Source organism: Siniperca chuatsi, linkage group LG18 (genome assembly GCF_020085105.1).
Source record: "Siniperca chuatsi isolate FFG_IHB_CAS linkage group LG18, ASM2008510v1, whole genome shotgun sequence".
Taxonomy (NCBI): Eukaryota; Metazoa; Chordata; class Actinopteri; order Centrarchiformes; family Sinipercidae; genus Siniperca; species Siniperca chuatsi.
This window is the reverse complement of record NC_058059.1, coordinates 5,404,981-5,421,563: the sequence shown is the minus strand read 5'-3', so window position 1 is coordinate 5,421,563 and position 16,583 is coordinate 5,404,981. Positions and strand designations below refer to the sequence as shown.

At 40.3% G+C, this 16,583-nt stretch overlaps 1 protein-coding gene and 1 long non-coding RNA gene across 5 annotated transcripts in view; one reads left to right on the top strand and one right to left on the bottom strand.

Moving 5' to 3' along the window:
- The window catches only part of erbin (erbb2 interacting protein), a 53,110-nt gene extending 37,874 nt beyond the window's left edge, over positions 1 to 15,236 (top strand). For 2 of the 4 annotated variants that reach the window (XM_044174261.1, XM_044174260.1), the window contains 12 exons: positions 1,341 to 1,440; positions 3,260 to 3,381; positions 3,815 to 3,988; positions 4,159 to 4,332; positions 4,453 to 4,570; positions 4,682 to 4,856; positions 4,941 to 6,465; positions 9,301 to 9,357; positions 9,468 to 9,632; positions 11,277 to 11,369; positions 11,563 to 11,637; positions 11,752 to 15,236. In XM_044174261.1, the coding sequence (XP_044030196.1) occupies positions 1,341 to 1,440; positions 3,260 to 3,381; positions 3,815 to 3,988; positions 4,159 to 4,332; positions 4,453 to 4,570; positions 4,682 to 4,856; positions 4,941 to 6,465; positions 9,301 to 9,357; positions 9,468 to 9,632; positions 11,277 to 11,369; positions 11,563 to 11,637; positions 11,752 to 11,859 (2,886 nt within the window). In that variant the 3' untranslated portion in view covers positions 11,860 to 15,236. Of the gene's footprint in view, positions 1 to 1,340; positions 1,441 to 3,259; positions 3,382 to 3,814; positions 3,989 to 4,158; positions 4,333 to 4,452; positions 4,571 to 4,681; positions 4,857 to 4,940; positions 6,466 to 7,744; positions 7,889 to 9,300; positions 9,358 to 9,467; positions 9,633 to 11,276; positions 11,370 to 11,562; positions 11,638 to 11,751 lie in introns of all 4 variants that reach the window. The other 2 variants (XM_044174263.1, XM_044174262.1) reach the window with 2 other exon arrangements.
- The window catches only part of LOC122865608, a 3,316-nt gene continuing 1,440 nt past the window's right edge, over positions 14,708 to 16,583 (bottom strand). The window contains exon 3 of the long non-coding RNA XR_006375505.1: positions 14,708 to 16,516. This is a non-coding gene — a long non-coding RNA (uncharacterized LOC122865608). The remainder of the gene's footprint in view (positions 16,517 to 16,583) is intronic.

Here is a 16,583-nt window from a genome sequence, read left to right as displayed (position 1 = left end):
TTTGGACTTCTTCCTTGGCTAATGTGGCCCGCGACAGAACTGAAGATAAGCCAATCAGAGGTGGAAACGTTTGACTCTGTTCAGCTCACGTGTCAGAAGGTTTGACAGAGAAGACACTATAGAAGTATACTGATTCAGTGTGTTTGTTATTTAGAAATATTTATAAGCTGGAAAAAACTGTCTGACTCACTGCATTGTAAATTCAATCAATTCCTCAATTATTTGTGCCTTTTTCTCATCTTAGCTGGACTATTGTAAGTCTCTGTTCAAGTGCCTCAACAATTATCACTGGAAAACTGCAGCCATTTCAGATTGCAGAAAAACTGTTTTGAAGAACCAGCTCTAGAGCCTATGTTAAACCAGTTCTGGCCTCAAGTCAGCTGCCTCAATTTTCTTACACATCTCTCCATCAATCTCCGGCTTACCTTTTGTGAATTCTCAACTATAGCCTGACCGATACAGGATTTTTGAGGCAGGATTTGAGTTTATAAAATAAGAAAAATATCAGCCAATTTTATACATTTTCTTTACACAACCCATAACTTAAATGTTTTTGGTAAGGCTCCGTTAAATTTGTTTTGTTGAAAGTTGTGGCCAAGATGTATACTGGGCAGGACATTTTACAGTAAAAAAAATAAAAAATAAACTTGTCACTACTCTGTGGTGGACAAACTATACAATGGTGACACTGTTTCAAAACATCTTTGGCATTTCTGTTCTTCAATTTCTTGTAATTTATCTGCTGACATAAACACCGATTATATCTGCAATGAGCTATATTCGATAGATATATCGGCCTGGCTGATTTATTGGTCTGGCTCCAATGACTTCAAGCTCATATGACCAGGGCTCTATGGGGTTACCACTGTAAGCTTTTGCCACCAGGCTTTTGAAACAGCCTTCGTAATAGACTGTCTGGAATCTAGTTTGTACAAACAGGCCTTTTCTGGATGTTTTTGTATTTTCTTAGTGTCAAATCAAAATTGTAATTTTAACTATAAAGGAGCTATGTATATAGATAAACTTTACTTACTTATAATAAGGAGTGCAGCACCTATTGTGTTAGCAGGGCAGAAATGAAACCCAGGAGAGGCAGTCCAACAGGCACAGCGGTACTGAGACACAGGGATACTGTTGGGCAGGTGCAACAATGGTGATGGGGCCTAGGGGGACAAGTAGTAGTGTCTCAGTCAAAGCAAGGCCTGTGGGTGGTTTGGAGAAAATTAAAGGAAGAAACTCAGCTGGACAGAACTGTGGGAAATTGGGGGAACCACATTAATTTTGACAAAGCACTGTTGATTGCAGATAGCACACTCGAACCTACTTTCTGTCTCCCACAGTCAAAGCCCCTGATCCCTCTCCAGAAAGAGGAGGATCCAGAGACACACAAAACTGTGTTGACCAACTACATGTTCCCCCAGCAAATCAGGACTGAGGACTGTGAGTACTGTGCATTCAACAAGACTAAATTTCTCTGAATGTTCTTTCATGGTTAATCTGGCAGACCCTCAAACTGCAAATGTTTCTGACCTGTTTTCTCTTAGCAGCAAGGCTTGATATTTAAGATTTAAGCTTGTTAATCAATCAGTACTATCAGGCAATGTATACAACTTTTCTTGTATGACTACTATAAGCAAAATTTAAGAAGAATGTAAAAAATTGTGGCAGTTGATGGTCCATACCCGGTATGAAACTAAAGTGAGGAAAATAAGTGGGTTTTCTAAGCATGTACCCAACAGTAAGTTATACAAACCTAATTTTCAGGTAAAGTAAATGTATTTAGATGTAAAATTCTAAGGCACTGCCATGACTACCACCACCATCTTTATCGTAGCAGTCTTATAGGTGACCTGCAAGGATTCCTGTATTCATATTTTATGAGTGGCCTTGTTACCTGAGACCAGAGCTGCAGAAGAAACACTATTCTTTTTCTTGTCAAGCATCTGTTAGTTTGGTTTGGTTTCCTATCACAGACAGCTTGCACTGACCCTGTCGCAGCTTAGCTTTAGAGTAATTAGTGGGTCAAGATCTACATGCTTCAACTACTGAACTGGTTGTCAAGTGCTTGATTTTTACGACAATGTCAGCGATGTGTCACACCAAACGAAAATGCACCCATAAAAGTTACTGTATCTAGGTTCTGTCCTCCGTTTATCTCCAGTCATCTGCTTAATGTCAATTTCATTATCTACTGGGAATTTTTCCCAAAGAGCTTTATCTGTTTCCTCGTGTTTTCCTGAGAAGCTGGAATAAGTCATGACCTGACTGCAATGATGTTTTACGACTCGTTGATATGGAGGCTGCACAGCAGGTGACTCCATTATCCACTGTGCATTCACACTCTGTTACGGTGTGTTAAGTTGTAGACAACCAGAGTTCTTGATACGGTCTGTTGTCAGCTGATTTTGGCTCAGAATGAACTACAGTAGTTGTTTCCTATGCAATATGTACATGTTGTTTTTTTTATTAGTTAGCAAGCATGTTGTATACACTAAGTATCTGTGTGTCGCTCAATTGAGGGCAAAGAGCTTTTTAACACAGGAAACCACATTGACTGTTCCCACCTTTTTAAAGCGTAAATGACAGCTTTAAATTATAGAATATGATATCAGCTTCTTAAAAAACAGGATGGGACATATTTGCACACATTTTTTGCACCAGTTGGTTTTGCACCACGTGTCAGACTGTCAAACACAACAGAGATCAGATCACTAATAAGAGATTCAGGAAAGCAACGTCATCACAACCACAATCACCACTGCCATGATGTTCTTTTTTTATAGTAAGCAGGGACTTGCTTCTCCTTTCCCAACATGTAGGAGCCATACAGAGGTGACAGTGAAAAAGTGAGATTCAGTTGAATGCTTCTTAGTAGCAAATCCTGCAAGAATGTTAAATGATTATACTTTTTATTTATTTGCTTTTTATCTCAAACTTTTAGATAGACTGTGGTATCAGATTGAAGCACAGGGTCAAGCCTTTCAAAATACTGTTCTTGTTTTGTTTTTCAAATGCTTTCATTTGAATGCAGTTTATTAGAACAACAATTCCAACTATCAGTCATTATTGGATGGTTCGGTTTGAGTTTAAGGGGTTAACTCCTGAATTTCAAGTTCCTCCACAGTTCCTTCAATTTATTGGAATCTCTCATGTTGTCTTTGCACCATCTTGTGGTCAAAGTCAGACTTGCATGAACACAGTTTTTAATTAAGGTTTTGTAAGTCACCCCAAATAAGAATTTTTTATTTTTTTTCCCCAGACATTCCCAACTCTGACTCTGAAAGCTTCAATCCAGCTCTCTGGGAGGAACAACGCAAGCACCGAGCTCAGGTGGCCTTTGAGTGTGACGAGGACAAGGATGAGAGAGAAACACCCCCAAGGGTTAGTGTCAAACAGTAGTTCACATAATTGGAAAAAGAAAAATTACTATGGTGACATCATTTACCAAACTGCAAGGACATTGTTGTGATCATGTAGTATTATTTTGGCAATGTAGCATGTAAAATGTGCCTCATTTTCTACAGCAATTTAAATTAAATATTGTTGAAGTCAATGGAGGATCTTTATTCACCTAATTTATAAGATGGCCCAAACCAAAACCTCATTATTATCGATCAAGGAAATTGCATAACAGAGGCAACCTTAGTGTTTTTTTATCTATGGGAAATGTGTCTACTTTTCTATGATCTATGCACCTCATTCTCCATGTAATTCCCATTCAACACTGACATTTCACCTCTCCTAGTCCCACTTCTGTCAAAACTGCAACCACATGATTTTAGTGGTAAGTTTGTGGGTATTTGTACTCTTCCAGGAGGGAAACCTGAAGCGCTACCCTACACCATACCCAGACGAGCTGAAGAACATGGTGAAGACAGCCCAGACTGTGGCTCACAGGTTGAGGGAGGATGAATCGAGTGACGAGTCGGGGAAAGATGCAAAACCAATTGAGAGGAACCACATTGGAGTGCAGGACGTGGGAGTTAAGGTCAGCTTCAGCTAAATGAGATATTTTACTTGGAAAGAAATCTTTCACTTTCATTTTTTGTCTACTTTATTTTACCCTGCTTTAGTTCCCCTTCAACAAACTGCATATTCTACATGCAAGTGAAGGAACATTTTTAATAAATAACTGACTGTCCATACTGTTTTGTGCAGGTGATAGAGGCCCCCTGTCCTAACGGCATGGCATCAGACGTGGACCCCCAAGTATCTACCAACACATACCCCCCTGCCCCTGAATCGAAAGACACTTCAGAGTCTTACAGCTCTCAGAAAGTCCCACTCAAATCTTCAGGGGGCTCTATGATGAACCACGAGGACACACTGGAGGTACTTCTAGCATTTAGCATTAAGTTCTCACAATTTCACAAACAAGAAATACAGCAAGTGCTTTTATGAAGTTTCATCTGAAAAATCTAGCTCTAAGAGAATTATTATCTTTGTCTTCAGGATTCTGACGAGCTGTCTGATGAAGAAGAGGAGATGAAAATTGCAGAGATGAGACCCCCTCTTATCGAGATCTCCATCAACCAGCCTAAAGTAGTGACTTTAAGTAAGGACAAAAAAGGTAAAAGTTTTGTTTGAGTGATTAAAATATAGTATAATAAGTGGAAAATTAAACTTGACATGTGACAGTGTCTAGATACAGTGCTCTAACAGTGAGGTTTCTGATTAACAGATGATGCAGACTCTTTGCTGGATGAGACAGTGGCCAACAGCAACCAGAACAACAGTAACTGTTCATCGCCATCACGAATGTCTGACTCAGTGTCTCTGACCACAGACAGCAGTCAGGACAACTCTCTGTGCACCCCGGAGAGAGAGGCAAAGATGCCCTTCCTACCAAAAAGCCGGTTAGTACGATTCTTCAACCTGTACTGAGTCTTCCTCCTGCTGTTACAACAAAATCTGATTACCTCCTTGTTCTGTGTTTTTAGGCAAGATGAGAATATGAACCAGCCTAAAGACTCCACCCCTCTCCTCCATAATGGCAATGGCTCTGAAACGTCCCTTCAGGCCCTTTTGAAAACCCAGCAGACCCCGCCAGAGAAAATGGGTGACTACGACCTTTCCATGGAAGCCAGACTGGCCTTCATTGAGAAGGGAATTAACAACGGCATGGGAGAAACCTACACCAAGTGGGACCAGATAAATATGAACGTGTCCAAGTTGCCAACCGACAACATGGTTCAGTTGGATGAGGTGGACAAAACCAAGAATGGTTCAGTAACCCAGGAGGACTTTGACAGCAAGCAGGGTTTTAGCAATAACAACATGGAGCATTTTCTGAATGGAAACCAGCAGGTCAGTGACTTCATCAATAGTCTCGGGGACAAAAGCCAAGCGATGAGAGTAGAGACATCTGCTGCGCATGTGGCCTCGACAGGCGTGACAGCCAGCAGTGACATGTCTTTGTCTCGCAGCACAGAGGAACTGTCTCCAGAGAAAAGGTGCAGTGCCCCGCAGGTGATGAAGTCTCACAGTGTCAGCAACATAGAAACAGGGGGCTTGAAGCTATACTCCTTTGATGGGGACAGTGACTCCTATGACACAGCAGGAACGACTAGGATGGCAGGAGCCGGCCCAGGGCCAGGAGCTCAGGGCCAGAGCATAGTCAGGAGCAAGTCAGCCAGTCAGTTACTCAACGACCAGACACTCCAGGTCTACCCCAGCTCCTCTGCATCTTCCTCCGACCTTCTCTCCTCCTCTAAGCCCCCTGCCAGCACCAGCAGATATCCAGTTTCCTCCAGCATGGCCATGGGCATCCCTCCTCCTCAGTACAATATACAGTACACAAGTAGTGCCATGCCTAAAGAGGGCCTCTGGACCCAGAGGACGCCCATGCCCCCAGAGCACCAAGGCTACCTCCCTCCTCCTCCACACTCTCTAGCCAACACCAACTACTCCAACCGCAATCAGGCACCTCCCTACCCTCTACAGCACCAGCAAAGGGGGCATCCCATGGGTCCCAAACCATCGGGGGACATGTGGACTAAAGAGAGACATCATTCTACTGGAGGCCAGTCTAGAAGCAGCACACTGCAGAGGCAAAGTAGCACCGCCTCCACAGCCTCCATGGGCGACCCGAGGCGCATGCAGGTACCTGACGGGGAATACATGACGTACAGGGACATTCACACCCTGGCCAGGGGGCCGCTGGCCATGAGCCAGGCCATGCAGAGGCCCCTCTCAGCTCGCACTTACAGCATCGATGTACCCGGAGCTTCCAGGCCTCTCAGCACCAAGCCGCAGCCCCACGAGCTTCCAGAGAGGACCATGTCTGTCAGCGATTTCAACTACCAGCACAGCAGCCCCAGCAAGAGGCCCAACACCAGGGTGAAGTCTGAGCACTCACTGCTGGAAGGGCCTGGACAGGTGTCAGGAGGAGTTGGAGCAGGAAGGGTGCCAGCTGACTGGAGAGACCAGGTGATGCGTCACATCGAGGCCAAGAAAATTGAAAAGGTAAAAAGTATTACTGTAATATGATGAAATGAATTGCCAGTTGCTAAAATGATTCACAGTTTTTTCGTCCTCTGACTCATTATTACAGTTTCAGGGTGAAAATGTTTTTTAACCAGTGTTAAATAGTGGCTAATCTATGACCTTTTTTTAAATCACACTTATGAGACCAACAGTATGAAAAAGTCCTAAATGTGACATAGGACTGCTGTTACATTATTTTAAATTACTTTGAGGCCATCACATCATGTGAACAAGAAGAAAATGTCTGTAAAGCCTTTCTTTAACCCCTTTTTATAAAGAGTTGTTTCACCCAAACTACAAAAACACATATGTCACTTCCCCATAGCCCTGCAGATAGCTTTGGTTTTGTTTGCCTTTGGTGGTGGCTTTGAGGTATCTGCCACCACCCCAATACAATGAAGGTGAAAGGAGTTTTGTTTGTGGTACTCACAGCATTGAAAAATGTCATGTAAAACAATGTACAGCAACACGTCTTTCCAGAAACTGTGTCTTGGTTAATCTGGCTAATCCGCAGACCTCACTTTCAACAGTTTTCACTACTTTCTAACGAAGAAATAGTCTCCATGACAACTGTTGGCAGTGTGTTGTGTGACTTATCCAGAGTAACAGGGACATGTTTCTTGGGAGAGATGTTGCGGTTTAATTTTTTTATGTAATTGTTTCAGTGAGCACCATAAATTCACCTCCATTGTATAGGGGTAGGAGTGGGGTTTGATAGCGTTTTTATATCATACATCATTACATCAATGACATCTAATCTGAATCCAAACACTTCTGAATCTGCGGATCGATTCCGATTCCTTTTGAGTCCCTTATCAAATCTTTTTAGGTAGTTTGGTGAGGAATGAAGATATCTTAGTTTAAAAAAAAAAAGTACTGTTTTTATTTCTTTTATTTCAAACCACAGCTTCTACTGTAGGGATTTCACCACATATTTTTATTATTTCCAAAAATGGAACCAGCTATCAGAACCCATCCCTATATTGGGGGTCTCAAATCCTGGGCAAATAAAACCAAAACAGGTTAGACACCATTAGGGATATTTGAGTGAAGTAACCCTTTAATATGGAGTTGGAAGTTTACCAGAGCCTACTAACCCAGCTGTATGTAAAATATTTCTGATTCACTGCATGTTTGTCTGTATATGCTGTAAACCTTTTTTGTTGTGTCTTTTATGTCAACACTCATTTGGTGGATTGAATGGCCACCGCTGACATGTCGGTTGGTGCTGGTTCTTCCATGTCATCCCTCTGTTCAGAATGTGCTGTCTCGCTCCTATAATTCCAATAATGCTCCGCTGAGCTGGTCTCACTACAGCAGCTGTAGGGATATGCATGCCAGCCAAGGGTCTCTGGTTTTTAGTTCCAGGGACGGACAGTCCTACGGAGCTCTGGGCTTCTGTGTGAGTACTGTGAACTTGAAGTTAGCTCCTGCAGCTCATACTAAGCTAGGGCTTCCAGTTCCTGCTAGTTTCACATCACTTTAGAAGATAAGAAATGTCTGTTTCCTGCTCTCCTCGATGTTGAGAAGTGATCACTGACCCTCAGCCATCTTTCGCTTGTCCTTTTTATAGGCAAGTGAAAGTGTCTCTCCTAACGTCTGATTGCTCCCGACCACAAACCCTGTCTAGTACATGTTTTATCTTCTTAGAGTGAAACATTGATGGATTCTTTTTTGTGTAGCTCCTCTTAATATAATGCAGTTTGACTTGTTTAAAAGGGGCCTACTTGTTTTTTGTACCATCATCCAATTGGTTTAGTGGCTTTACTACCTCCATAATCGAATCAGAGAGACAGATCTATACAACTGAAATCTGACTGAATTGATTTAGGCTGCTACAGAGCTAATTTAGACATTATTTAATATCTGCTGAAACTACTTCCTCACAAAATAGGCTATTATTAACTACATCTCATTCAAGTAATAAACAAGAACAGTGTTTGTCGTGTTATTGAGTGGGATGCTTGTATTTCTAGTGACACATTCACAGCAGGTCTGTATTTTCTCTGAATCCAGCTGACAACAGAAAGTGTCACCCTAAGCTGTTATGCAACATGTTTGAGGAAATTAAGCTTTTTCAGGCCAATCTCTTCATAAAGAGAGCCTACCTTAATTTGTGTCGAAGTATAATAATCAGATATGTAATATGAGTATCATGTATGGTACAAAACGGCCCCTTTTAAGCCTGCCAGGTTCTTGAACATCATAATCATCATCCTAGTGTGCATTATCCCTCCGCCATGCCACACTCCAATCATCCTGTGATTGTAATGCATCTCAGCGACAATGATTGTCTCTTCTCTTTAACTGCACTTTCAATGCTTATTTTGCTCATTCATCATCTTCACTTTAACTTTCGATCACTTCCTAATCTCTCACTTTGTGTGTGGGGATGAAAACTGTGTTTGCGAAAGGTAAGTGGGAGACGTGTGTCTAAGTGGGTATTAGAATCTGTAGAGGAGAAAAAAGGCCTTTGCACATCAAGATGTCTGAGTGTTGTGTAACCCCTTCCCTACTTAACATTTAAGATTCACTTCATCTCCAGCTAGCTCATATTCAGATTTATATGCTGCTTAGTGTCTGAAGAGAAACTAAGCACAGTTTAATCTCAGTTTTTCATCATTCTAATCAGATATGTCCCTTTCCTCTCTTCAAAAGCAACACACCACTGCCTTATGTCATTACCAGACATGAAAAATGTTCATGTCAGTGTCTAATTGTCTGTCTTGTCTATATTATCCCTTGTTGTAAATGAGTTTCAGTGGAGTGAGGTTTGGGCACAGTGTTAATAATCATCACTTTCTTCCCTTTCAGGATGATGTGTTTGGTCCCCAAGGGCAGCAGAGCTACACCATGGACCCCCACAGAAAAGTAGGTTACATACATACAGACTTCAGGCTGCAAGGTAAAAATGTGGTTGTCAAATTTCAAAAGTAGGCGGAAAATCATTCTGTTCATCACTGTGTGTTTTTGTTTCCTAGGTGCCTTTGATGAATGGTCAAATGGGCCCTTCTGTTCGTCCTCAGATGAGCCAGGCGACCATGGCCCGCCACCCTTCCAGAGAGCAGCTCATTGATTACCTGATGCTCAAAGTCTCCCATCAGCCCCAGGGGCCCCCACGCATCCCGCATGACACACTGCAAGAGGTGAAGGATGGTGTTTGTGTGTGAAGTGCTAACAAATAAATGATATTTTAAGGGTATTCTTTATCGGCTTAGCTGAAGTTTGATCAAAGGAACAGTTCAACATTTTGGGAAAACAGCTTATTCACTTTGTTGCCGAGTTAAATGAGAAGATCAATACTCTCCCATATCTGTCCGTTTAAATATGAAGCTACAGCCAGCACACGGTTATCTTAGCTCAGCAGATAGATTGGAAACAAAATAGGGGGAAACAAAAACCTCAACGACAAGATGCAGTTTTCCTCTTTTCAGGAAGTCACTGCGCCTGGCCAAGAAACAAGGCCTTTCTCTGTACTTGTGGACCTGTGAACTGTCGAAGCAGAGTTAGGGGTTTCTGGCACAACTTCACCTACTTCCAAGGTGCATGGAGAGGGGAAAAATTCAAAAGATGTCAAAACTCCAGCAACACTTATAGAGCAACTTTAATGTTTCGGCTTGTGGCCTTCATCAGGGTCATTCAACTGAGCTGTCATCAGTCACAGCCAAAGTACTGCTCTAATTCAAGGCTGCATCTAGTCAAGTACAGTCCAAATGACCGGAAGTGTTCTTACTCCACCCGTTTTATCGAGGATACTTTGGGAGCTGACTTGTGTGGACTCGGGTGGCCAAGTATCCCACAACGCATTTCGCACCAACCAGCAGCGACGGTGGAGCTCAAAGCTGTTAGTTTTCATCCTATGACTGCTATTATGTCACTTTATTAAGATTTGATATTTTTAGACGAGATAAATGAGAAAGTAACCGTTTAGATTTCGAATATATGGTCAGTTTATCCAAATAATGGCCGTTTGGAAATTCGTCCTGTCGGTCAGGTGAGACCGGTCATCTCAGCAGCTAGCATCCCAGCTCCTGCGATGATCCCAAGCAGAACAGTCTTATCTCTGCAACCCCTTTAGTAATTTACCGCTGGCTCTGATGTCTCCGTAGCATTTTGATGTATGTTTATAAATTGTTTTGGAAGATAAATTTCAAAAGACAAATTGATTGTCCTCCCGTTCTCCCTGAACTTGCCGAGTTCGAACTCCAAAGTGCGCAGTCTGAACTTGGCATACTCGTATCGAGAGGCCTATAGTCTGGCACACAACCCGCTGTAAAACCCTATCTTGTCATTTAGGTTTTTGAACAGATTAAACAAACAAGATATAATGTGTTGATTAGTGAACTTTAGAGATGCTGGTAGGTGGATTTTGTTATCTTTGGACAGATCCAGGCTAGCTGTTTCCCCGTTTCCAGTCTTTATGCTAAGCTAAGTTAACCTCCTGCTGGCTGTAGCTTCATATTTAACAGTCAGATATGAAAGTGGTATCGATCTTCTCATCTAACTCTCACAAGAAAGTGAATACGTGTATTTCCCCAAAGGTTGAACTCTTCCTTTAAAGGGAATTTAAAGTCTTGAATCTTCGGCCGTAAGAATCTGATATTCTTGTTCATTCACCAGAATTTCAGTCATTTTGTGTCATATATAGCTAGCAAGCCAGTTTAAAAAATATCTGGTCCCTAACCTCCTGCTGTGGTTTTTCACGACTAATATAAATGTGTGAAAATTGTGTAATTAACAGTGAATGACTGTGAATAAATGGCTAATGAAAGTATGTGGGTGTGTTTCAGATCCGTGTGAAATTGGAGAAGAATCCAGAGCTGGGTTTCAGTATATCAGGAGGAGTGGGAGGCCGGGGAAATCCCTTTCGTCCAGATGACAATGTACTTTTTTTTTTTTTTTTTTTGTTTATAGTGTCATACTTAAAGGATGCCTTTTAGTCCATTAATATTTGTATTATTATCACAGAAATTTAATTGTTTTCTTAAGATGTGCTGTACACTTGGGGAAACATTCAGTACAACTTAGCGGCTCTTCATATGTATAATTAATATAATATTTTCCATATAATTTCAGGGTATATTTGTGACAAGGGTTCAACCTGAGGGACCAGCATCCAAGATTCTTCAGCCTGGAGATAAAATTATCCAGGTATTCTGCTGTCGAACTAATCACAAAAACTTTGACAAGAACTTTGTAATATTTTGTGCAAAGGTTTATTGGGATTTTTCTCCCTGTTAACCAGAATTCTGTCTTTTCTCACAGGCAAATGGATACAGTTTTGTGAATATCGATCACGGGAATGCAGTGGCCCTCCTGAAGACATTTCCAAACACTGTGGATTTGACTATCATAAGAGAAATGCAAGCATAGACTCCACTGAAACTGACCTCTGAAGAGGGGGGGACACAAGAGAGACGAACTGAGAAATTTATGTGGACTCTCATATTTTTATACACAGAGGAGACTGATCTGTTCACCTGTTGGGACTATTTATAGTAGAGAGATCTTCATAGCCTTGATTGAACGGGGAAAACCACTGAATGTAGTGGATCAAAGTGAGACAGCGGCAAACCTCTGCAAGTAAGAGTCCTCAAAAGGCCATCACTGTGGTATATATATTTTTATACAAAAGAAGCGGAAGGTGTGACCTGCTCTGAAACAAATAATTACTGTGGTCTATCCAGATCATCTTTTTTGTTTTTAGTCCAAAACTCATAAATCCTTTATCATAAATTACGTTTTATTTCTGCAGTTTGGCATGAATTGACCACTTGGGGGCAGGGCTCCCTCTCTACTGTCGTCCAATTTGCCTTTTGTTTTGTTTTGGGTTTTTTTTTTTTTGTTGTTGTTTTTTTTTTTTACTTTTTATGTAAGATGTTGAAACCATTTTCTGGTCTGCCGGGCGATCTTATATGGAGGACAATGTTACGTGCTTTTCATGTGGAGACGAATGTAGATCAAGGAGGTGTTTGATTTTGTTTTTTTGGAGAGACATTTTTTTTGTTTGTTTGTTTCTTTCTCCTGCGAAATCTGAGAGTTGAGAAGAGGAAATCATCCACCCCTACTTCCATAAACCTGTGAACACCCTCCATCGTACAGACACTTCTGTCCTCAGTTCCTCCCAAATATCTTCACAGCACCTGCTCGGCATATCACCTAACAGGAGCACTACCTGTACCACTCCCTGTCCTTAGCAATATAAACGAATCACAGCTTTTCAGAGGTTGAAGAAATGCAGTTAATGAGACTAGAAAATGGAAAGGAAATTCAAATATTGGGGAAATGGGAGAGGAGAGATGTAGTATGTGTTTGAGAAGATTGAAGCACTAGCAGCCGGCAAGCTAGCTTGTATAGACTGGAAACAGAGGGAAACGGCTAGCATGGCTCTGTCAAAAGATAAGAAAATCCACATACCAGCATCTCTAAAGCCCGCTAATTAAAATATGTCTCCTTCGGTTAATACGTAATGTATTAACTGGGGGGGGGGGTTTAATTTATATGCCGGACTTCCTGGAACTTCAGCTGGTTGCCAGGCAACGGCTGAGTGTCAAGAAATAGCACATAACTCAGTAAAACGTCTAATTGTCCGTTTTGTACCTCGGTTTTTGTATGTATTAAACAAACGAGATAAAACATGTTAATTAGTAAAAAATTTAGAGGTGCTGGAAAGTGGATTTTGTTACCTTTTGGACAGATCCAGCTTGTTAGCTGTTTTCCCCTGTCTCCAGCCTTTGTGCTAACCTAAGCTAACGTTACCCAGCTGCTGGCAGAGGCCTTATATTTAACGGACATTTATAAGATTGGTAGCTATCGATCATCTCCGATATTTTCCCACCACAAAGCGAATACACATATTTCCCAAAATGTCAAAACCATTCCTTTTAAGCATAGAAAGATATTGGCGGTTATGCTAGTTAACCAAAGCAAGTTTGGAATTGTGGACAGAAGGCAAAAGCAGGAGACAACAAAGTTATTTGAATGGCAGGTCAATGTTTCACTTGTGTTTTTTATTTTCTAAGGGCTTCATCTTTCAGGCAGCCATTGGTGAGATGATTGTTTGTATCAGAGGGGTTTCAACATCTGGAAGTTTTATTTTTTACATGGGAGAAGACCACAGTTTGCCTTTTTGTGTCTAAAATGTTTTATCATGCTTTTTATCATCACTTTGGAGCATTTTCTCAATCTGTCTTTTCTTTTTTTTCTCCTCGCTGTACAGAGAGTAGAGTTGGGAGAAGCAAGTTGTCAAGTGCCATAGACCTTGAACTGTTTGAATAGGGGAGGACCTTTGACCCCAGAGCCCAAGCAATATTCACATATTCACAACCTTCTGAGTACATTTGCAGCATAATGGCTTAAAAGCAATATTTAAAGCCTTTATTTTCATTCAGAAAAACATCAGATAGCATTTTTTTTTAAACACAACCTTTTAGTAATCCCTGATGACTTTTACATGATTTTTATATTGTGAAAAGAACCTTTTTTGTAATGAAATAGCACAGGAAATATATATATGGTAGTGCTAAAAAAAAAAGATTTCTCTGCATTGTGTAAAAGTGAATGTTTGTGTCACTTTGCCCAAGGCTTTTTACTGTTTGTTGCTTAGATTACCATAACTCCTGATGTTCATCTGTGCAAAATAATCAGCTTACGCTGTTGAAAAATGAATCCAGTCAAAGCTGCATCTCACAACATTCCTAATGTTTGTCAAAGAACTGTCAGAAGGAAAAATGTGTTTTGAAAGGCAATGTAATGTCCACTTCATGTGATGAAATGTTCTGTACCTCTCCTTTTAATATTAATTCACTTGTAAATAACTATTCAATGAGACGTATTTCCACAAGAAATGGAAATGATAAAATTCACATACTTAGTAATGGCCCCATAAGTTCTAAAAACAGATTTGTGACCACTGTTTATACAATATAATAGCATTTCATCCTACGTGTTTCAGCAAATGGCATTCCCTCAACTTGTTTACAGTAGATTGTGTCGTTTGACCCATATTTAATGCTTGTGGCACTGTCAAACCAAAATGAAAACAATGGTAATTGACTAAATAAAATATCCCTTTTTAAATAAGTCATACTGTTTAAAGGTAGCTGTTCTAAGTGAAGCTGTAACCTTCATTTTTAAACTGAATCTAAAATTGGTACATTTTATTCACAGGCAAATTACAATATAATGTGCATTTCCCAAATTTGTCACAGAACATGTAGTATTTTACACAGATGAATTGTTGTTTATATTATTTGTATTAATTTTGTTGGTGATTTCTGTTGACTTTCTAGAAGTAGGGGGAAATATTTCTGGGGTAATGGTCACTTTATATTCATGGCATACAGTCTGACATTGTAGACAATCTTGGGAGATAAAACATGTCACATTTTCTTCATCCATGTTGGTCTGATTCTTATGCTCCTGTATTGTTCTTATTTATTTAGCAGTTTTCTGTGGGGTTTTTTTTGTTTTGTTTTGTTTTTTTAAGACCTTACTAATCAAATTGTAAATACTCTAAATCGAGAAAAGAATTAATCATGGCATTAGTGACTTGCGATTGTAAAACCAGCAATAAATTACAATGCAGAGGCACCTGTTTTAATGTATAGCTAGTATTTCTAAGGTTTCTCTGGAAACAGCCACAGTGAAATGATGATTGATATGCATTTATCCAACATTCCAGATTTTGTACATAATTACCTGTTTCTGAAGTAACCTGTGGAAAATAAAACTAATGCTCTTTAACTGGATTTGTTTGTTTTCAGTTCATCCTCTGGGTTTATCTTTGTAACCTGTGCAGTAAATGAATAACATACAGTACATATGGACAGTCCAAGGTACAGGACAACTGTATGTGTATTCAGGCTGCTTTGGTTAGAGTATAAGTGATGTATACAGTGATAGGAGTATAGCACTACTGGTACATCATGGTGCTGTATGTAAACATTTAACTAAACCTGAAGGATTATTACACGTGTACTGATATGTGGAATTAGATAAGGCAGTGCAGACATGACCTGTGAGTACTGTGAGTTTAAAAATATGCCTATAGTTAAGCAAAAGTTCCTGAGGTTTTTGGATCAGATGATTACACATCAAGTTTGGGTAGGATGGTACAAACTCTTCCTGCCTGATTCTTTAACCTGGCGTGTTGTATTTTGTCAGTTTAAGACTGCTGAAGGCCTGTTGCACACTCAGGACTGCAGGCAACATGCTGATGTTTTAGGTTGTAATATGGATGACCGCTCCATCGAGCATTGAGCTTCCTTTGTTTAGTTAGTTAGTTTCTATCAAAATGTTGCACAAATTTTTAATGTATATTTGAAATTGAAAGAGCTGAGCATGAGATATGTTGCCACCTACAGAAGATAAACCTTTTTGATTTTAGTAACATGTCCATTCCTCTGGCGCCACCCTCAGGCCAAACTTTCTATTATTTTGTTGTATTTTTTGCCTTGTGGTATCCAAGAATAGCAATGTTGTTTCTCCATGTTTCATCCTTCCAGTGTTTTTTTTTTTTTTTTGTTTTTTTTGTGTGTGTGTGTAATGATCAGTACATCCTCACATGGCTGCCAGCCTGGCTAGAGACTTTTATTTTGATTGTATGTGAGGAGGAAGCATTTTTCAAATCATTTTTGTTTCTTACAAACCCAAAATAATGCTTAATTACTAACATAAATAGTTATCTTACACAAAACTGTTAACTGTGATTTACATAGCAAACATAGTAGCAGTGTAAGCCTTTTAAATTGTATTGTATATGGACTGATTTTAAAAAGTGTAAGGTTCTACAAAGTCTTTCAGAAGACTCGAGGCTCATTGAAGGAGTAGCTTAAAAATGGCTAGCTAAGTCTCACAATACACAGTGTCACTTGAGATTTCTGAGTGTTTTATTGAATGCAACACCTAAACAGTTAAGTTGAGAAAGTAGGCTGACAAAGTGCGCAGTGGACTGCTCTGAAGCCGGCTTTGTGTGGTTTGGTAACATCCTCTCTCAGGGGCCCCAGGATTGCTACAGAAGAGTCCTGTCCTGTGGTGTCGAAAACAAGAAATACATATGTTTGTGCTCTTTGTATTACATACTGTAAGAAGGAAAT